This window comes from Micrasema longulum, unplaced genomic scaffold (assembly GCF_059751315.1).
Source record: "Micrasema longulum isolate JH-2025_06_02 unplaced genomic scaffold, ASM5975131v1 h1tg000831l, whole genome shotgun sequence".
NCBI lineage: Eukaryota > Metazoa > Arthropoda > Insecta > Trichoptera > Brachycentridae > Micrasema > Micrasema longulum.
In genome coordinates, this window is record NW_028278023.1 from 60,876 (window position 1) to 83,841 (window position 22,966).

A 22,966-nucleotide genomic window follows, 5' to 3' on the forward strand; every position below is an offset into this window, starting at 1 on the left:
AACTAACTTACGAAACAAAATTGTGACAGCATATGGGCTCAGAACCCTGGACGAGTGTTTTCGACTCGATGGCTATCCTCAGGTAAAAATCCTGCAAAAGGAAATAAGTCCGCCTCATGGTGTAGTGATTGTTCTGCACAAGTCATGCGTGATGTCCTGGGTTCGATTCCTGGCAGATTCAACATGAAATGTATATTTTAAAGGTGATTCTCTGCAATGTTTCACTGTCCCTGGACTGGCAACTGACACACAAGACTGACTGTTTTATGTAACAGATGATTAAAACACGCTACATTTAGTGTACAAATGCAGTGCTCTATGCATCACTGGATGCAGAAAGGAGATTTATGATAATGAATAATTTTATCTTAGAACATTCATCATTTCTCTATCCGCACCTAATGGTGCATAGGGTACTGCATTGGTACACCAACCGTAGCGTATCTCGATCATTTTTGCTACACGAAGGTTAGCTGATTATTCTTACGCTTCTGGTGCCAGGGACTGCGAAATTTTCTAGAGTATAAATAATAGTTTAACCTCTTCCGTGCGTACCGCCCTCACTTTCTGGCCAAAAATTAAAATCAACTAGCGTGTGGCCCCCCACGGTTGGAACGCGGTATTTATTTCCAGATCATGTCAAGATTTGGACTGTTGATGACATACATGTGTAGTTACACAGAAAAATTTTAATCAATTTACCGAATACACCTCTTTTTCCATTGAAAATAACTTAGTCTGCGGAACACACTTTCATTAATACTTACTCATCAAGCCAGGTCAAGGATCGAACCTGAGACCACGAAGCATTATTTAGTTTTTATTTTTGTATGTCATAGATGCAGCCCACAGAACCTAAATATCATCCAATATTTTTTAAGTGAACTAATTTTAAAATGTCTAAACTCCCTCGCATGTTTTGGCAGTACAACAAGGTTCGAAGCACAATTTGAAAGACACACTAGATATTTTTGGTATATCAAAAAGAATTTAATATTCATGTGTTTATTTTCATAATCTATAATTAAGTTATTTTTAATTAATTTTCTTATTATTTTTCTTTAGGTACTATAAATATTGTTTTTCATTGTCCTTTCCATTTTTATTGTTCATATGCTTATTGTAATTTGAAGGGGATGTAACTTGTTTTTGGCCGATGTTATCATGTTTTGATAAAAGGCCATAATAAAGGAAAAGAAACTGTTTTCTTTATTTTAAACTATTTTTTCCTTTTCCAAAATTTATTTTTAAACTTGGTTCTGTAGCTTTATTCTTCTTTTTATTCAATTATTGTTTGTAAAACATCGCATGCTGTGAACAATTATAAGGTTTGATGGGTCTAGCAATATTATATATCTTGTATGTAATCTATGGAAATATGTCTTGTTGTCTGTCATCGTTCCTTGCAAACGCGCTGAGTCAGCTGACCTGATATTTCATTTTCTGTAAAGCGTCACATACACATTTGATTTGAACAAAACTCACAATGTACCGCTGTGAGCCGCCTATTAGAAATTTGAGCTGCACCTCAACAGCTCAATACGTCGTCTTTTTGAACCGGTTTGAAATTGAGTTACCCATGTTTACAGTATGGTTTAAGCTCAATATTAGTTACACGGTTTAAACTCATGTGGTACAAGCAGATACCTTGCAAGATATCAGACCCACCAGTAAAATTCATTTAAAAATGAAAATATATCAATTGAACTTAACATAAAACAAAACATTAAAAAAATTATACATACAATAATTTATATAAAATTTTGTAATTTTATGAAATTTACATAAATGAATTTTTACATTTCTCTTCATTTGTTTGTCAGTTAAGAATAGATTTCTTAATTTATAAGTTAAAATATTTAAGAAATATGATATCTTTTTTCAAAAAATTTTTTTGAACATCATTACTAAAAATCTGTACATGTTACGTAAAAACAGTCTTAAATTAATGTATATTTATCACAATAAATAGTGCTTAAATATGTCAGTCTTTGCAAAATACGGCACTGTTGTCATGAACAAAATAATACTTTTGTTTCTGAAATTATTTAGAATAATATTAATTAATATATTGAACTCGAAATTTTAAAACCATACCTTTTTTTAAAAATCAGATTACTTGATGGTTTTTTTTTTATTTGTCAGTAAAATGTTCTATCCTATAATATCTGCAGGTCTAAGTTGTCTTTCTCCTTCACTCAAAAAGATTAACATAGCCTTATACAGCAAATACACACCCAGAAGCTTTTTCTGTTTAAGATTCCAAGTTGAAACAACACCGTAATAGTTCCCAGGTTTAATATTCTTTAAGTTTTTCAAACCGATTACTTCGATCATAGCTGCTTCCCTAGTGTACGCTTCAACAGGTATAACATTTTGATAAATATGTAAGCATATGACTCCTGAATTTTGGTTCCAAATATCCAAGATATGTTGTATTTTTTTATCATCGGATTTCATTTGTCCTGTATTGAATTGAGTAACAGCTTGGTAAAGGTGAGAGTATGGTCTCGATCGTTTACCTTTTCCAATATAAAATATGGAATCGATAAAGTTCCTCCATATTTCCGGCCTCGGAATAGTCTCAGAACGGCAGGGAAGATTATCCGTTATCCGGGGATCCAATAGGAGATAAGTAAAGGAAGTCTTGGTTATTCCTTCACGCCATTTTTTATTTGGATCTGGCTGCGCGAACTGGGTAGCTATTTGTCTTTCCAAAGATACATACGGAGCTAGATTATGATTCCAAGTTTCATCTCTAAATGTTTTTTCCAGTTCTACAGAATAAGCTGTAAACAGCAAACACAAAGCATATAATTTTTTTATATATTTTTTAAATATAATTCTTTAAAAATATATACTATAGGTACCTTTGCATAGTTTGGATGAAATTTTAATATATTTTAAGAAATCTTTTGACATAACATAGAAATTTAATGTTGTAAGAATTCCACTAATCTAGAATGTCAGAAATAATATTATTTATTGTTTTTTTTTTAAAAATATATGTAGGTACTATATTTTTAAAATATAAAAATCAAAAGTTATTGAATGGTGAGTAAATGAAAAATGTCTTACTTTTGTGAACTTTCGTCAATTGTACTTTTGGGAGTTTCCTTAATTTTTTTAAACGATTCAAGTAAACTCGCTTGGTAGATTTAGTAATGGGCCCAATTGTCACTCCGAGAGTAGTCAACTCATTTCTCAAATTATCTGTGTCATAGCCTAATGACATTGGAAGTGATGAAGCTGAACTAGCTATTGATATCACTGAACCATTGCCAGGCTCAATCGTCACCCTTTAATCAAGGAATTAACATAATTATCAGTAATACAATATTGAATTTCAAATATATTGTATGCCCCAATAGACATAATCTAGAATATGTAATACATAACACTTTACTATAAAGGTTTAATGAGTTGCCAAAAAGTCTCGGGGAAGCTAGAAGCGTCTCCACTTTTTGAGCAAAATGCTTTTTGTATTAATATAATATAATCCCCTAATGGGATAGGGATATGTCATTTTTATATTATGTAGATTTATAGATAAATTTAAGTTAGGTATATTTATTTTATAGTGTTATACTGTAGTAAGTACATTAATATTATTTTGTAAATTTACAAACAAATAAAATAAATAATTAAAGTGAGTTTAAAGTTCAGGGGTGACAAAGTGACAATTGCGCTGGATAATATTATACATATACAATTTATTATTAAAAACACTTACGGAATTGGTGTGGGTAAAAACCGTTTTTCGATCAAGGCAACGCCAACTTGAGTGTCTTCATATTTATATTCTTCAACTATACTAGCTAATGTCTCATTTATTATTACTGGAACTGACACTCCGCTTGCATTATTTAAATAGGCTTTATGAGAGCTGATTGTTGAAATATGACTTTTGTTTTCAGTTGCGATCTCTTTTGGAGAAATCTTTGAATCGTCAATAAAATTCTCGCTTAATTTAAGAGCTTTGTTCAAGCATTCGGATAATATTGATTCTTCACTAGAACTGCAATCAGCTTGGTTGTCGTAGGATTTATCACTTCTATGTGATGTTAAGATAGTCGATTGTTCAGCATTTTCTTTAAGTAGTTCGCAAGTTTGAAAATCTGAAAGGCTTTTTGAAGATACACTCGATACTGATTTAGAAGGGTGGGAATTCTTTTCTTTCAGTATTTTGTTTGAAGCTTCTAACTGTTGTGGACTTTTGAGACTTCCATTCTTGAGAAACACACTAAACAGTTGATTGTAACTTGTCTTTGTGAATTCTATTGGTGTGATTCCAGATAAAGAATGATCACTCGTAGAAGATTTTTCACTCTCTGAAGAATTCAACTTATCGAGTTGCTGAATATCTCGATTGTCTAATAACGACTTCTGGAGTTCATTAAAGGAAGCCAAACAACTTTTGTAAAGAGACGATTGCTTTGAGGCATCTAAATTCTGGGTAATTTTCCTTCGTCTGAAGTTTACATAATTACTGATTAAATGATTGTCTTTAGAAGAATTATCATCGTCACTTTCGCACGGGATATTTAAAGATGACGACGGTTTACTACGCTCATTCACAGGAGTGTCTCGAGTTTCTAGTGGTTCTTCGTAAATAATATTATGTTTTATGGTGGGGCTTCTCGAAAACCACTCCGATATAAATTCTGATTTCTTAAATGCATCAACTTTGGGTAACTCTGCTGGGATATATTCTCCTTCAACTATGCCGTTATTTACTATGATCTTATCTGAAAAATGGTTAATCAAGTAATAGTACAATAATTGAACAATGCCTTACAGTAATGCTATGTGCTACGTCTTACACCCCTTGCAAATACTACTCAGTAGGTGTAGAGAGGTATGAGAAGGGCCATGGATATCCATGAAAGTGATGAAAATGAAAATGCATGCAACACATATTCCTCCGTGTAAAGAAGTTTTAGGTAACATGTAACATGAAATACCATACAAAATGAAATGACATGGAATACCATGACACTCAATCTTTACATACGTGCTTTATTTCCTTTGTACATATGCTAATAGTCATAAAGCTTATTATAATAAAAATTTGAGACACACTTACCCAAGTGCATTGTATATTTATCTGGACTATAAGGGAGAGAGCATTGGTCATTTTCTGTATTTTTCAGGAATTTGGCAACACAAACGTGGTGTTCTTGTGTAGCATAATCTAATGGAGTATTTTCATCTTCGTCCTTGGAGAAAACATCACCTCCATGTTCCACCAGTAACTTCACAACACTCAGCCTTCCCCACGCAGCCGCCACGTGCAGCGGGGTCATCCCATCATCAGAACTACAAAAAAACAAACATTGAAAAATACATTTTTAAAAGTAATTTGAAAAAGCAATACTACTTTGGTTGATCCAGAGGAAGTTAATTGAAGACATGAGTGGATAACAGTGTTATGTGACAAAAACAAAAAAGCAGAGATATCAGGGGTTTAAGTTTTGAACACCAGTACAACTATTATTAATATAACACCTACATTTACTTTCAAAATTGGTTTTCTACAGTGCATTGTCTCGGTGAAAGAGCACTTTTTCTTCTTCATTTGTGGTTGTTTTTCCGCAATTTCTTCCATCAAACGCATTAATAACGCTACGGAATATTTGCTATTCATGGTTATTTTTTTATAGGAAATCAATTAATAAAATACTGTGCGCATCCCAAAATACGGAGGTCAAAACCTTACCAGCTGACATTTACTAGGTTATTAGGTTGTCCCCAGTTGCTGCGTCACTCAGTTGACTGTCAATTTGACTCTGGAGTGTAGTGATGGATCCATATATTATCCACTGTCACATACCGCAAGAAAAAAATATTTTTACTGCGCTGAAACAGCTCCAAACAGCGCCCTGAATTGTCGAAGCATTGATGTTTTTGATCAACTGTGAGCAAACGCGGTACCCACTTCAAACAGAGCTTTATCATGGACAAACGTTAATGCAAAATAGTGAATAAGCTGCCTTCTGATGACTTTAAGATGTCAGCTATCTAACGCGACTTTAATTTACAATCAGCCAAAACTATTTAATGGATTTTTTTTATGTTTTCTGGGACAACTACCGAATTTGGGCAACCAGAGCGTTGACCATCATCGGTATCTGTACGGCTGTATTTAAAATCAGCAAACCACTTCTCTACCATTTGTCTCGATGGAGTCCAAATAACACGTCAAGCCATTGCTTCGCTCGAACGGTATTTTGTCCTCCTCTTAAGGTTTTATTACTTATTTGTTCTCGGCGGTCGGAGTAGAGTAGAGAGGAGTGGGGGTCGTGTAGGCTCCCCCCTCCGTCTCACAGGAGCTGAGTACGGGACGGACAATTTGTTCAGGCCTAGCCTGCAGCCCTATATAATGTGTACACCTAGATTTAACAAAGGTGTGTAGATTTTCATGATCGCTGTAGACTTGTTTTAACTTTTTTAATTTGTTGCAACAGAGGGAAAACATTTATGAGAAGGGAATATGGGAGTCTAGGCATTTACAGGGCTTATGATCTGTCGTTGGCTGGTTTAAGTGGCCATTTTACACTCGGTGTAACATTCACCATTTTGCCAATATTTGAAAATCCACATTTCCTCAACTCTTCCATCTGTTGACTTTTGTGAGCTGAAACTATGTGGGTATTCATCCCGCTGAACCAATTCACCTACTAGGCAACGCCTGAAAACAATTTCCCAATGTTCATACTTCTTTTTTAAGGTAGTTAATTAAACAGGTAATCAATAAAACTTAATTAAACAGGTAATTAAACAGGTAATCAATCAAACAATGTTTTGAGTATGTCCAAATGGTTGCAGACCGGCTGGATTTCCTCCCTAGGAAGTTATTCATATTTAATTAAAAATGTTTTCCCTCTCTGTTGCAACAAATTTAAATATGAATAACTCCCTAGGGAGGAAATCTAGCCAATCTGCAAGTATTTGAACATACTAAAAACATTGTTGTTTTAACTTGCTCGCCGTTATGCCTGGAATCGCCGTAAAAATTGTGCCTCTTATTTAAGAAATAACAAAGGTGTGTAGATTTTCATGATCGCTGTAGACTTGTTTTAACTTTTTTAATTTGTTGCAACAGAGGGAAAACATTTATGAGAAGGGAATATGGGAGTCTAGGCATTTACAGGGCTTATGATCTGTCGTTGGCTGGTTTAAGTGGCCATTTTACACTCGGTGTAACATTCACCATTTTGCCAATATTTGAAAATCCACATTTCCTCAACTCTTCCATCTGTTGACTTTTGTGAGCTGAAACTATGTGGGTATTCATCCCGCTGAACCAATTCACCTACTAGGCAACGCCTGAAAACAATTTCCCAATGTTCATACTTCTTTTTTAAGGTAGTTAATTAAACAGGTAATCAATAAAACTTAATTAAACAGGTAATTAAACAGGTAATCAATCAAACAATGTTTTGAGTATGTCCAAATGGTTGCAGACCGGCTGGATTTCCTCCCTAGGAAGTTATTCATATTTAATTAAAAATGTTTTCCCTCTCTGTTGCAACAAATTTAAATATGAATAACTCCCTAGGGAGGAAATCTAGCCAATCTGCAAGTATTTGAACATACTAAAAACATTGTTGTTTTAACTTGCTCGCCGTTATGCCTGGAATCGCCGTAAAAATTGTGCCTCTTATTTAAGAAATAATGGCTAAAGCCGTCAGTCCAAAAGACATTGGTAGTAAAAAGATGGCTATAGCCTACGCGAAACTGAAGTAATCAAATGGTAGGAGGAGATATTGTGTCCCTATAAAAAACAGTCTACAAAGAAAGTGTCACAACACAATTTTCCGCATCCTTACTTCAAACCATCAACTATGGTCCAATCAGAAGTGAAATATTACAAAAATTAATGCACGATAGATATGAGAAAACAGACAAACATATGAACAACAAGTAATGCAAGTTAATCATTGATCAAAATGGGTTGAATTACGCTTGCTGTCCACATTTTTGCAACAATATTTAATATTTTTATTTGAATTTGATATGAAAAATGCTTACCGTTCATTGGGACTACCGCCATGTGCAACAATCAATTCGGAGAACTTATAGGCATATTCTTCTGGGCTTAATCCAGCAGATAAATGGAGAATATGGATACCCTTGTCTGGAACTATTCCATTCGGATTTACACCAGTCACCTTCAGGAGTGCTTCAGCATGCCTACCATTCAAATATTTCAAAAGAATAGTAAGATTTGTTTGAACATTTATTATATAAACCTAAATAAAATGCATAAAAATCTTACTCAAAATTATTTTCGAGAATGCTCGTGTAAATACTATTAAGTACACGCATCTGCCCATTCATGTTGATTATTTGTGTTTTTACAGTGAAATTTACCGATAAAACATGATTTCTTGCTTAAAATTTAAAGGTCTTGTTTCTCGCAAAGTTTAAATAAAGTTTACTTTTAAAAGCCGCTTGACACTTTGACAGATAACAAATCACAATCATAGACTATAAACCGAATAATTGATGCATAGACAAAACGCTGTGTATTGTCCAACATTTTTTATACGAATATAGCTCTTAAATTATGTTCCAAGTATAAAATTGAGTGCATGTTTTCTTTGTATTTCGTTTTGTTTTTGTATATGGCACGCTAAAAGTTTGTATTTCTTATTTAGGTGTTTACGGGGCGAAATGTTACAAAAATAATTTCTTAAATTATTTTCATATGAAATAATTTTTCGTTTGCAACTTATTTATTCTGAATATTTTTTTATTGTGCCATTTTTGTGAATGTACAAATACAATGTACAAATAACATTATGTACAAAAAGTTAATTAAAAAATAAAATAAAAAAATCATCTCAAGGGCTCTGTACAAAAAATCCCAACACGTCCTGCAGCTAGATAGTGCTTAGGCGGTAAGATTCTAATTCCTAGGTTGCAGTAATATATAAGAGATATATTATAACACGTCTTACAGCTACAGAGCGCATCGATGGTTAAAAATCTAGGGTAGTATGATAGGTCCTTATTTAGATTTCAACAACAATGATTTAATGCGATCTATCTGTAAAGCGTGTACATTCGCAGTATCAAATATATAAAATTTGATTAAATTTTCTGAGCTTGAAGAGTCAGACAGATTTAAAATTATGAGAATATGTCTCTTTCATCATGGGTGTTTTTATGAGTCTAAGCAGAAACTAACGTTGAATGCAAAGAAAATTTTATATTTTCATAAACTTTATAATATGATGCAGAAAACGGGGAAGATCCAGAGAGATATATGGCACGACTAAATCCAACTAACACTTAACGATGAACATGTCAAAAGTCGTAATAATCGGCGTACGTGCATGAAAAGAGATATGAATGTAGAGAAAGCGAGGTCTGTATGCAAAGACAGATTATATGGCGTTCTATCTTCTCTGTCTACCCCTATGGCATGTTGGATTATTTGTGTTTAATATCAAATGTAATTTTGTATAAATAAATAAATATGATTTTATTTCAATTTTTTTCCAATCATTTTTAATTTAGTCACTGAAGTGGCACTGACAAACCTGAATAAAAATTCAATTGTGATAGCATCTCTGATTTTCAAATTGTATTTTCTGTGAACAAATTGGTATTTACTTACATATTGGCAAAATAAAGTGTTTTCAACCAAATGAAAAAAAATACGATTACATTATAATTTTTTAAAATATCATACATTTTTTCTTTTTAATTTATTAGCAATTTGTGACAGAATGGTTCCATTGCAGCACTCGGTCTTTGTTCAAGGCAGCTGACAACAAAGTGCGAAATGCTGCGATGATTTTCAACCTACATCGGGTAGAGGACAGATCAGAAGTCATTTTATAAAATCTATTACAAATAAATAAATTATAATTATTGTACACAAAACAATAAGCCATTGCCTATAAACTTAGGTTGCTTTCAAAATATGACTTTCAGAAATAACCACAAATTGTATATTGTTTTTTTCCTAAATGTATGTATTATACTGGTCTTCAGTAAAAAAAAAGAACTCAACAAAATATTAAAACAAGATGTGCAACGAGCATAAACTTTAGGGTAACTCAAATCAGAACTGCCTTTTTTCAGAGGCATTTTACAGTACTGGGCCCCAGGGTTTTTAACATGTCGGACCCTGACATACAAGCGTCTGTCAGTTGAAATGTATATAAGATGATGGTGATCAGGTACATAAAAAGTAGATCTTTTTTATATCTTGTAAATTTTATCTATGGCTAAAAATTATGTCTGTTTTAATTTTATAAACGCTTCAATAATTTATTCTTTATGTTTTAGAATTTATATTTGATTTTTTATTATTATTAGTATTAGTATTTGTATTTGTATTTCATTTTTTAATATTTATGGAATATTTTGTCATTTATATTTATGCTTCAATTTCGATCATTATTGGTATATTTTCTAATTTATATTATTATTATTGATTTGAATGAGGAAGTTCAATAGTTTTTTTTTAATATTTTTATTTGTTTATAGACTGTTAAACTAAGTCAAAATTTTTTTTTTTTAATTTTTATATATGGTTTTATCGGCGCTACGATTTTTCAAAGTTTTGTATTTCTGAAATAACTCTGCGTGTAACATCAGAGGTTCATTTCCGCTTATTCTCATTCAGTTCTTCCTATTGGTCCAGAAGCGACAAGCAGACCGGAAATCTTCCATAGCTCTCAGATCATAGGTTGATTCACATGAACCAGTGACGTCATTTAAAGTAGTGCGTTTTTATCAAAATATTTATTATTATTTTTTCTGTACATTTTCAAGAAACTTTGTCCTACAATTTAATGCTCTAATTTTTACCCCGCGTAAGGAAACATTTTTCGTATCCAATTTCCCGTAGGGCTGAAGTTCCTCATTGTGTAAACATCATTTAATGAAAAAACACATGTAACAAAGAAGGTCCTGCCTAACCACAGGGATTTCCTAGCTAGTCGGGACCTAAACCAAAGAACCTCCATACATTATAAAACTGTGAAATAATTAAGTGAAATTATAAATACAGACATACTTTGTTTTTGGTTGGTAAAATACTCGTAATACACCTTTGACTGTCTGAGAACAGGGTTACTTACCCTAGTTAGACAATTGAAGTAACTTTATATCAGTGTTACAATTTGATGTGTATACAATAGGATAAATAAATATTATAACATACCTACATAGTTTCGTTCCCCTTCCATTCTTCATTCATTTTCTCCCAGAATCTTGATACATTCTATTTTTTTTGCATTGAGATAAAATTTAAATTTCATGTCTATTTGCATATTTATCATTTTGGGTCTATAAAAGTTATGTGCATCGTTTCTTTTAAATTATCTCACTAAAAAATATCGATCTTGGGATTAGTGCTGCATATTTTTTCTGAGTTTCCATCAGAATAATAACAAAATGTTGTTTCAATAATGCTTTTTAGAACCTAATTAATTTTCTAAAAACAGAACATATTTAGCTTACCTAAATACAAACCTTACTATTTGTTGTATTTGGAGTCCGCATCCAGCAGATTAGATGAGAAGTATATTGACATATTTATACTGTTTTATTTTCCTAACAAAAAAAGAAAATGACTAAATATACTCAATGCTGTTGTGTGAGCGTCATTGCTATACAAGTTGCTAATGTCGAAATTACTTATTGTGTCATTGTATGTTGTCAGATCCATGATATTCAGTTCACGTTTTTGTTTAAATTCATGTTCAGTTGAATGTAGGATTCTTTTATTTTAATCAACAATATTTTGATTATATATAAAAGCAATAAAGGTTGCTCTTTTATATAAAGCAATAAAGGTTATTGGATGTTTGAACATAAGCATTGTGTTAAGTGGCCACTTAAATCAGCCAATGACAAATCGCAAGCCCTGTAAATCCCTAGGCTTCCTTATCAAAAATGATTCCCCTCTCTGTTGCAATAAATTTCAATTTTTTTTTTGCAAAAAAGCAAACTTTTCACTATATTTTTTATTCTTTAACTAATTTATTTTGTTTTAGGAATACCAATTTTTATTTCAAGATTTCTTAAGTTTAATAGAAATCAATTCTATAGGCATTGATAAGAAAATGCTCCCAAAAATTAATTATTTAAAAATAATATGGGAGATACTTCTGTTATGATACAAATAGGAGATAATTTTATTAAAATTAACAACCCACAGTAGAAAAATATTAATATTGTTCTTGTAGATGGGGGTCAGTGCTAAGTAAGCACCTGAGATTAATAGATTGTGTAACAATGTGTAGATTTATTATGACATGTCACCGTAATTCTCACCCTCCAAGCCTAGGTCTTCGAAGAGCCGGGCTACCGAGTGGAGCGCGAGTGCTTTCGTATATATGGCTAAATTAAATATATTATATAAATTAATAAATGCGTTTGTAGTGTCTAGAGTCGATTATTGTAATGGTATCTACGCGGGTCTCACAGCGAGACTTATTTTTGGAATCTCTAAATTTAGTCATATCACTCCACTACTTCGGGAATTACACTAGCTACGTTTTCCACAGAGGGTGGAATACAAACTCTCTTGACTTATGTATAAGTCGCTGCACAACTCTGCTCCAGAATATCTAAAGGAACTCTGCATTCCGGATGAACTAGCCGACAGACGTCTTACGCTTAAATCAGCTACATCTACGTCGAAAGGAAAAGTTATTATACCTCTACGCAAACAAGGCACTAAATTCGCTCTCTCAGCAGAGGTCCGAAACTGCGAGAGTGAAGTGATGTTTCGGAAGAAACTTAAAACCCACATGTTCTCTAAATCATTTGAATAAATTCTTAGCATGTGGTGACAAAGTACATTATTTTTCGTAAACTAAAAAGTTAAAATTAAATTTATATCTTTATATAATCACTTTACAAAGCGCCCTTGAGGTATTATATTACAAAAATGGAGCTATATAAGTTATCTATAATAATAACAAATCTCCTCCTACAGGTTCTCAAAGTAGGGGGCGCTCTCACATCCCCAGATTTAACCAAAGGTTCCCTGAAGATGCGGCGGCTTCTTTTGTGATATAAAGCATTACATTCACATAAAATGTGTATAGGTGTTTCTTCATCCACACTGCAGAACCAGAGCTGGATCTACCATAGTTCAGTCGGCACAAAGAAACAGACACTTGCTTACAAAGGAAGGGAAAATAATATGTTTGTATTAGTTTACAAACCCCTTTCCCTTTTCAGTAAGTGACAGGGCGCTAGATACCATTAGATCAGCCGTGCAGAACCTACATCTAGAAGTTCCAGAGAGATATTATTAATATCTCAAAAGATAAACCAAAGTTAAGATCGTAAAAAAAATCTTCGAGAGTACCCCTTCAGGCACAGCAGACAAAGTAATCTTACTTATAGTACCTCTGTACTTAAATTATTTGAAAATTAGTTTATTTGATCAAAAAAAAATTGTCACCATAATGTAATTGCGTTTGTTTTACACTCGGGGTTTTCAGATTTAACTTGTTGTGAGATCACAACTAATAACTAATAACAAATAACAAATAAAATATGTTTTTATTTATTTATTTAAATCCTGTCGTAAAACTGTAATTAGAGTTGGCCTGCTGTGGTATGAAAATAAAAGATCAGCTTTGTTAAAGCTTGATATAATTCTGAAGATAGGACAGCACCCTGATTTGATATTTTATTGGAGTATTCCAATGGCACAAAACCTTTACCGACTGTAGGATTTGAATTTCATGGAACGAGGGAAAATAATCGATGGAATATTAAAAGGATTAAAAAATAAATAAAACCACTCAGCGTAAGAAATAATTTATTGTATTATTTCCATTTCAATAATTTCTAAGAAAAAAAATCCAAAATGTTAATTATTACAATTAAAAAATACACAATCAATATATTTTTTTGTTTTCAATCAGAAATTATGCACATTGTCATAAATGATGTATTCAGTCTACAGGTAGTATATTAACAAACTATGACTGAATTTAAGCCGTTAATTACACTATTTACAACACAAATGCGAGACATTATCAAAAGATATTTCAACTCAAGTATATACAGGAGTTGGATGGATCATAAGTCATAAATGAAATAAAAATAATAAAAACAAGGACCCTAAGTGCGGTTTTCTTCCGTAAATGAATCACATTGTCAACTTAACATACATAGGTTTTACAACACTCAATGTTTTGTGCACTCTAATGTTCATTACACCACACCCATCACAATTAATTTACAATTATTTATACAATCATGTTTGCTTTCGTGGAATGCTGCAGATATTTTAATAAAATGAGACAGTTACTCGAATAAAAGTTTTGCCTTTAAACTACGATTTCAGTTGACAACAGAACGGAAATTTAATTTAGCTAACTGGAAAATATCTTTAATGTGTGATCATAAACATTCAAAAGATTACATTGATGTTACAGAAATGTCATCGGAGATCAAATGTGGTTTCACGGATAAACAGAATCCGCATAAGGGAATTAAAATGTAATATTTAACCTTAATAAGCGTACAGGGTTACCGAAATAACTTTTACAAAGAGTTGATAGACAGGTACAATAAGAAATGTATCACAATAAATAGACCTAGAGAACAATCATCGAGTCTAAGTTAACAAGTGGAACGGATGCGACACTGAGCACTCACTAGAATGTGGTCTACGTTCTGTACAGTACCAGTCCTCGGACTACCCTCACTTGGGCGGGAATGTATTAACAACAGTGGCGACGGCTGCCTGCTGACTAGCTAGCACTGCGGCTGCTGCAACACAAACAGCGCTCCATTAGTTCTCTCCAGTCTACCGGTAATCCGGACAAGTCACAAAACAAGATAAACCATAGCCGCCATGCTCATCACAGACACAGCCACACAATATGGTTTGTAATCATTACACCAGTGAATCATTACACTAAAAGCGGACTTTTATTTAGCATCAGCATTTAACAAACAGGTGTCCTCCTAACGACTTTAATATAGTGATTATTAAAAATCATGGATAATTTGTGCATTTGAATTTAAAATTTAGACATTACTTATGGTAAATAGGGTAGGAAGAGAAGACACGATGAAAGCGAAAAAGGTCTATTACTCGCGATGATATCCGAGCTTTACACGGCAAGCTGGCACTATAGGCTGGCAGGGGCAGCTACTAATCGTGAACCGATAGAATATATCTAAAGGTCCGTAGACTTTAACCAACATTTTTCTATGTAAAATTTAAGTACAAAAATATTCATACAACAGAACACATCGCCTAAGTAGCATCTCTAATAAGCCAAGTGTTGGAAATTGAATCAAATTTTAAAATAAATTTATGTACAAATAAAAAAATGAACATTTTATCACAGATTTGTCTACAACACCTAAAAAATTATTTCTTAACATAGCACAAATACTGCTTTGAATATGTTTACTAAAATAATCTTACGATACTCGAACCGAAGTGTTATTCTTAAAATTTGTCTCACTTTTATCACTTTTAACCGATACTTATTACTAATGCAAATCTAAAACACAATGACGCAATATTATTTTCTAACCACCAATATGGTGTACAAAAATAAGCGATCGCTTTAAATAGTCAGGATATAGATAGCACTATAGTTTGTGAATGTCTTCAAATTATTGTTTCTCAAACTGGTCACAATTCAACATTTACTGACTCTTAAAGGAGTCTTTTATTTACCACCGAAATTATTGTTCATTTGTAGCTCCCCACCTCCGTTGGTGCATATTTGTCTGTAGACTAAAATTCAAATAATTTTATATGAAATTACTTAATTGTTTTTCAAGCTATTTCACTATCAACAAGAATATGCTACCGAGACTTCCACTGCAAGCTACGAGAATATATTAGCTCAGGGCGTCAGTGGCGCGGAGTAGTCTCTACGCCCGACCCGCTGGGGGGGCAGCGGCGGGCGCGGGGGGCAGGGGCTATTGTCAGGGGCGCACCAGGGGCTTACCTCCGTAAGGGGCGGGGTACAGCGTGTAGGGCAGGCCGACGTGCGTGTGATGGTGCGTGTGCACGTGGCGCTGCGGCGGCGGCGAGCGCGCCTCCTTGCCGGGCTCGGAGGGCGGTGCGGGGGGCGTGCCGCTGGCCTTGGCGGGGGGCGCAGGCGGCGGCGCCCCGGCCGGGGGGCCCCCCGCCACGCCCGGACTGCCCCCTGACCCGGCAGCCTTCGGCGTCGGCGACTTGAGGGCTCGCTCCTGCAGTTCGTGAATCTTGTGCGAAGAGTAGTACTGCGAGGCGTGGTGCTGTAGCAAGTCGAGCGCTTTGGCTGGCGGCGGAGGGCGGCTCAGGTCCTCCGGCGCGTGATAGCGAGGCATCGGACCCGAGTGCATGTAGGGCCCCGCGCCATAGGGCCCCGTCACTAGCATCGGGTTCAGTCCTCGGTACATGGGGTCGAACGGCAGACCCCCATAATGGGGAGGTTGCATGTACGAAGGGTGCAAGTAATACTGCGAGGTGGGTGGAGGAGGAGGTCCCGTAGTCTCCATCGTAGGCTTCTGCCCCTCTTGCTTTATAGGTTTGCTTTCTTCTTTGTTTCCTTTGGATCCATCCTCTGGTTTGCCATCTTTAGGAGTGGGAGCCTTAGAAGGACCAGTTGAAGGTTTTCCTGACCCCTGCTGAGATGATGGCGGTGGTTTTCCAGGATCTGGACCCATAGAACTTTCTTTTCGCCTCTGTTCCAATGACATGTAGTATCTGAAATGAGATTGAGAATATTAACACCAATTAATTATAAAAATGAAAACATGCATTTAAAATTCAGTTAATTTTTTTTACGTATCTTTTGTTAATTTCCATAAGCACCATTAGGTGCTGATAAGTGCAAGAAAGAAACTTTCATTTTGTGTTAGCACATTAATTGTAGATTATTAACCATCGTAGGTCTCTGAACAAGAGCTTATTTTGTGTCACATACCTATTTACAACTTTACGAATCATTAAAGATCTGTTTTTGATTGTTTTTTAATGACACCAAAAGTATTAATCTTATAATTACCTCCTAACATCCTCCTCCCTCTGATGGTGTTGTGCCTGGTGTTGTTGGTGTTGTTGATGTTGTTGATGTTGTTGATGTTGCTGGTGCTGTTGGTGCCGTTGGTACAGGTATGGATTCATCTGTGATTTCATCTCTATACTCTCTTTGAGTATCTGGTGGTTTTCATTGGGATGCTTCCCATCCTTCATCATATCTGGCTTAGGTTTGTTACCTCCCATCATCCCTTGTTGTTGCGGAGATGCAGGAGGAGGCTTACCAGAGTTGTGTTCTGTCGGTATCGGACTCTCTTTACTCCGTTCGCGCTCTCTGTCCTGCTGCTCCTTCAGCTTATCTTCAGGCACCATGGATACGGGGCCATAATTTGGATCCATGTTGTACGGATAGCCCGGCATATAACCATATGGGTAATAATGCTGCATCATTTTTTGCGGTGGCATGTTTTCCGGGGGGGCCTCCCTCTTGATCTCATTCTCGCAAAGAGTTTTACCATCAGGTATTTTGTTGGGGTCCTCCTTTATCTTAGTCGGGTCTGCCATAGACTGATTCTGTACAGAAGGCACTAGATAGGGTGTTTGCCCAAAGTACGGATACATACTATACCCTGGTCGAATACCATGTGGTAACTGAGGTCCCCCATCAGGTTTTTTCTCACAAAGGATTTTGGATTTCTCCACCTCGTTATCCATAACAGGTGCATTATCATCCGATATATCTGAATAAGCGGGACTTTGAACTTCTTCCCGACCAGTTTGTTCCATACCAAAAGGCGGTCTCTCTGGAGGGTGAGGACTTCCCCCGGGAGACTTTCTACTTTTGCTAGTTTTCTTGAATCCCTGAGGCTTATTCGCGGCATTATCAGGTATTTTCTTATCCTCTGTTGGCATGAGAGCTGCAGTCGGTTTGACTTTAAATTGAGCATTCTGAGGTGAAGGAGGCATGCCTTTTTGTTGATTTGGCGGACCGATATTCTGGGGAAGAGACGAATCCATTTGTGGATTGGTCTGGGCGGGATGCTGTATGTGATTGGTAGGGGGAAGTGCAGTATGTGGCGGGTGTGGCGCATGCGCGGGATGTGGCGGGTGTGCGGCATGCGGAGGGGGGGCCTGCACAGCAGGAGGTTGCTGGAGACCTTGAGTTAACACCGAGAACTGCCGGGGAGCAGTCTCTGCCGGCCGTGCAGCTACAGGGGTGGGATTTCCGGGGATAGGCGCTACCACGGCAGGCGAAGCAACCGGAGGTTTATTTACGAAATTAGCAACGGGAAATTCTTCTTGAGGCCCAAATCTGAGGACACCCGGTTTGACCGGGGGAGTCTTGACATCTGTAGCAATGGCGGGTTGGGGCGGAGGAGCAGCGGCGAGAGGTGCCGGTGGGGTGGCGGGAGGAGGGGCTGGAGGGGTGGGAGTTGGCGGGGTTGGGGCAGGCGCGGGAGAAGGCGGGGTGGCGACTGGCGTCAGAGTCTCCTGGCGATCCTCTTTCTTGGGGGTTCCTGGCTCCAGCGGTTTGTCAGGGGACTTGACAGGTCCGGCGGGACTGGGAGCCTCCGCGTTGGACTCGTCGTTCTCCGACATGGATGCTGTATCCTTGGATTCGTCCTCGTCGATGGCTCCGTGAGCGTGCGACTGGTGGTACCTCAGCCCGTTGATGTGTGTATACTTTTTGGAGCAGTTGGGCTTCGGGCACTCCAACAGGGCAGGGGATGCGGGGGGCGACGAGGGGGCGCGCCGTTTGGCCACGGGGGAGTCCTCCTCCGGGCTGCGCGCTTTCCTCTTGGCGGGGGGCGCGGGGGCGGGGGAGGGTGAGGCGGCGGGGGGCGGCGAGGACACGTCTCGGGAGCCGGGCGCGCCCCCCGCAGCCCCGCCCCGCCTGCCCTTGGCGCCCCCGTTCCTCAGCTTGCTGTGCACGGAAGAGCGCGTCTCCGTGAAGTTACTGAGATCTCCCCCGGGGGCAGCGCCCCTGCCCCGCTTGGCGCGCCCCTTCGGCGTCCGCGCATCCAGTTCCTCCGTTGGCGAGTCGCAAAACCTGAAAAAATAACCGATGTTATTTACTGAAAAATAACAAATTTCGCGAATAACAGTACTTTTGAAATTCGCGTTGTTTTGGAAATTATTTGACACGTGCGAGATTCTTGCAATCTCTGTTTTTTCAATAGTATTTTAAACACAAAATACTTTATTTTATTTATTAAGAATAGAAACAGACGTACAGATGAAATGTTTATACGAGACTATATTTAAAAATCTAACAAATAGTGGGGCCTGCCATCCAATAACATGTATTCGCTTTATTTTAATAAAATAAAGCGATGGTTTAACAATATTTTTTTTTTTTAAAAGTAATTGAAACAACCTTCTTGATATAAATTAAAATAAAAGAAATAAGGAAAAAACAAGGAGATACCTAATGTTTCAGTTTTCAGTTTCAGTGTTGCAGAGCAGCGTTTATTTTATAATTAAAAAATACATAAAAGAATTTGTTACCCACTAGTTTATTACAATCTGTCTCAAATTAAATGATAAATTGTTGGCGTTACTCAGACAATGGGACTTTTTTGGAAGCGGTTTAATTTATATTTTTTATCATAACTCAAAAAGTACAAAATTATATCCGTTGATACTTGGGTTAGTTATTTACAATTTTTTCAACATCGTTCGAGTCAATGTCGCATTTTTCGCACATCCGTCGTTGTTCTAAGATCACGACATCTATCAACATCGTCTACAACCCACGCCCATCTCGCCTGGCTATGGCTAGCATAAATTAATAATATACCAACGACAAAAGTAAATACCTCGGTGGAGCCCAATCATGCCTCGTGCAATCCAAGAGTGTTCCGACGTAAGTTTTCCCTCTCCAAGTCACGTTCACAACCAGAACACCTGAAAGGACAAAAATAAACAATTAGTAAAAACCTTAGGAAAATCATTACCTATATTATTACTAACAAGGACAATAACTAGAATTTCATATTTTAAAGAACAGTGACAAAGTACTCCTTATTTTGCCGGCATGGGCAACTTGAGTAAATATTTATTTTCTAAAACTGTTTTTGAAAAAATGCTATTACGTAGCCCCAGTTGGACATATACTGACAAGTGGAAGCATATATTGTATAATGTTTTGTAATGCCGTACACAGAGCATCCAAAACAATATACTATCGTTATTTCATGGACGGAGTAAGGCTTGAAAGGGCTTCAACGTCCAGAGATCTCGGGGTGTTGTTTGACGCTCAGTTATCTTTCAACCTTCATATAGTTAATCTATGTAATGACTCCCTTAAAATGCTTGGTTTTGTTCTTCGAAATGCCAAGATCTTTTCTAACACTCAGGTTATGAGGACATTGTATAATTTAAATGGGGTCTAGAATTTCAACCGTCCATGCGCTCAGTTGCTGCAAGACTTGTTGTTATCTAAATTCTAATTTTATAAATTTGCTTATTATTTCGTTTTTAAAAAATCACTTAAACTCTAAACTTCATTGTCAAATAAAAAAAATTGAAAATAAAAATGTAAATAGGGGCTAGATTTCTTATTGTCCATGCGCTCTGTAGCTGCAAGACCTTCCGTTATCTAGCTCAAATATATCATAATTGTAATATATCATAATTGGAGACGAGGAACTAGAATCCCAACCGTCCATGCGCTCTGTAGCAGCAAGACGTGTTGGGATATTTATTTATTTATTGTACAGCGCCCTTGAGGTGATTTTCACAAAAATGGCGCTATATAAATTATCCAAACATTATTATTATTATTGTTAGTAAGAAGTCGTTTGGAGTTTAGTTCCATTATTTGGTCGCCACGTGAGGCTCGATACTCTTTGATGGTGGAGAGAGTGCAGAAGAAATCTCTGCGCTATCTGTACCTAAAAGAGTGTGGATATTATCCTTGGCTCTTCCCAATCGACTTTTTACTGGGAATGCTAGGCTATCAGTCATTATGGAGGAGGAGGGACGATCATTTGCGTGTTCACCTTTTCCAGGTGATTGGTGGTCGCATACATAGCTCAGAAATTCTGATGGGTGTAGGTCTGTTCGTACCTGATAACTATCTTCGATAAAGACAGCATCGATTGTTTTACCTACCGCGATGCAGAACCAACCTGCCAATGGTTATGCCGGTTGGTAGAGCAATCTTGCTACTTCCTACCTTCCCTTAGGGAAGCACTTTCTAACTTTTGATTTTTCTTTTTACATTTTGCTATATCATTTTAATAACATAACTATCTACTATTATTTGTGATCTATTATTGTATTTAGAATTAATTGGGTTTTCTTTCTGTAATTTTCAAAATATCTGAATAAATGAAAATAAATAAATAATCTACAATAAAAACATTATGAGTGTAAAGGTTGTTTTTTACATTAGGGGAAAAGGCACGATATGAAGAACGAAAATTTTAACCTCAGGTCAAAGCATTTGTTTTATTTATATATTCGAACCTCAGAGTAATAATGCGTAACCTAGAGAGAAGCCCTATCACTATGTTTCATAGAACGCAAGCGATGTTGGTTTGTTGGTTAGCAACCAATTGGTGGCCATTTTGTTTTATTTGACAACATAAACATAACGGTTCGATCGGATGCTATTGTAGCTATGCTTGGCTTTGTTTATAAATAACTTGGATATTTACGTTATAATAAATAAAAATCGACTATGGTGAATTGCAGTATGTTTGGTTGCAGCAGTAGGAGCGTCAAATGTGTTAAAAGAGTCAGTTTTCATAGGTAATTGATTCCGAATATTTTCCCATGATTTACATTGATTTTTGACATTTATTGTCCCGACACGTGTATTAAGTTGCTTAAAAACTTTCCTTACATATTTTTTTAAATTTTATTTATAAATCATATAACCCAAAGTATTTTACAAGTATAATACGTTGAATTACATTCCCAGAAGTTACAACAACTCAATTCGGGACATAAATAATATTAGCATTTAGAAAATAACACATATTGAGAACAACAAAGAAACAAAGCAAGTTTAGCACCTTTATAACTAAATATACAACAACAATCTGTTCCTTCCATGTTAATCCAAGACCTCAAACCTACTTTAAACTGTACCAGTGATTTAATGTTTTGTAGTTCCTTGGTTAGAAGATTGAAGGATCTTGGACCAACGTGTAAGAAGTGAAATATGAATATGAAATGAAATATGATGATGATTATTATTATTCTCAAGGTATAACTAACATATGTGATTTAGTATATTAATAGGTATCCGTGAAAATATTTATGAATATTTATATGTTACGCCTCACGTTTTATACTAAGTTTTCACATTTATTTTCTCAACAGAATTTCACTAAGCAGGGAATTTCGTAACAGAAATACTTTCTCAAAAGTCGCGGGACGGAAATTAAATTATTACGAAGGTGAGGAGAATATTTCAAAGGCTTTGTGTATGAAGAAGGTATAACGGGTGATTTCCCATCGAACAAATCAGCTCATCTTTCAGTTTATCGACTAAAAAGATTCGTATCAGATTTAAGTGTGAAAATATTAATTAGTTTAAGTTTAAGAAATAAACAATGCATTGAGAAATTCATGTAATTCGATTATAATCAATTAATGTTCTTAATTAATATCTTTGGTAATATACATTTATTTTATAATATTTTGTTGAAGAAATTCCATTGCAATTAGAGGTATGCGGCAATGTATCTTATATATATTTTAATTTGTAACGTAATATGTGGAAGCTAATAACTAATATGCAGGTAAAATTTTATCGTTTAACGATAAACATGGTGAGTCAATAAAAATTTTCACAACAAATTTGAATTTGAAAATTCGTATTGATTTATATAGTACAAGTTAGTCTATAGACAAGCTAACACGATTGGGAATGTCAGTTTATTAAAACCCGACACATTTATATATTTTTTAAACGCAAAGCCATTAAGATTTCATTTTACTTGCAAACTCAGTTCGTATAGTGACAGGGGA

The 22,966-nt window shown here is 35.8% G+C and overlaps 2 protein-coding genes across 2 annotated transcripts in view; both read right to left on the minus strand.

Moving 5' to 3' along the window:
- Window positions 1–2,019: 2,019 nt before the first annotated feature.
- Window positions 2,020–8,474, minus strand: LOC148278735 (uncharacterized). The gene is made up of 6 exons (XM_088230916.1): window positions 8,282–8,474; window positions 8,035–8,196; window positions 5,087–5,319; window positions 3,734–4,748; window positions 3,079–3,299; window positions 2,020–2,789 (listed from the first exon to the last, which is right to left on the minus strand). The coding sequence occupies exons 1-6, from the start codon at window positions 8,341–8,343 to the stop codon at window positions 2,155–2,157; spliced, it is 2,328 nt and encodes a 775-aa protein (XP_088087042.1). The 5' UTR covers window positions 8,344–8,474; the 3' UTR covers window positions 2,020–2,154.
- Window positions 8,475–13,787: 5,313 nt separating this feature from the next.
- The window catches only part of LOC148278736 (uncharacterized), a 280,311-nt gene continuing 271,132 nt past the window's right edge, over window positions 13,788–22,966 (minus strand). The window contains exons 4-7 of the mRNA XM_088230928.1: window positions 19,801–19,888; window positions 17,010–19,031; window positions 15,966–16,708; window positions 13,788–14,763 (exon numbers count right to left, since the gene is read on the minus strand). Of these exons, the coding sequence (XP_088087054.1) occupies window positions 14,696–14,763; window positions 15,966–16,708; window positions 17,010–19,031; window positions 19,801–19,888 (2,921 nt within the window). The 3' untranslated portion in view covers window positions 13,788–14,695. The remainder of the gene's footprint in view (window positions 14,764–15,965; window positions 16,709–17,009; window positions 19,032–19,800; window positions 19,889–22,966) is intronic.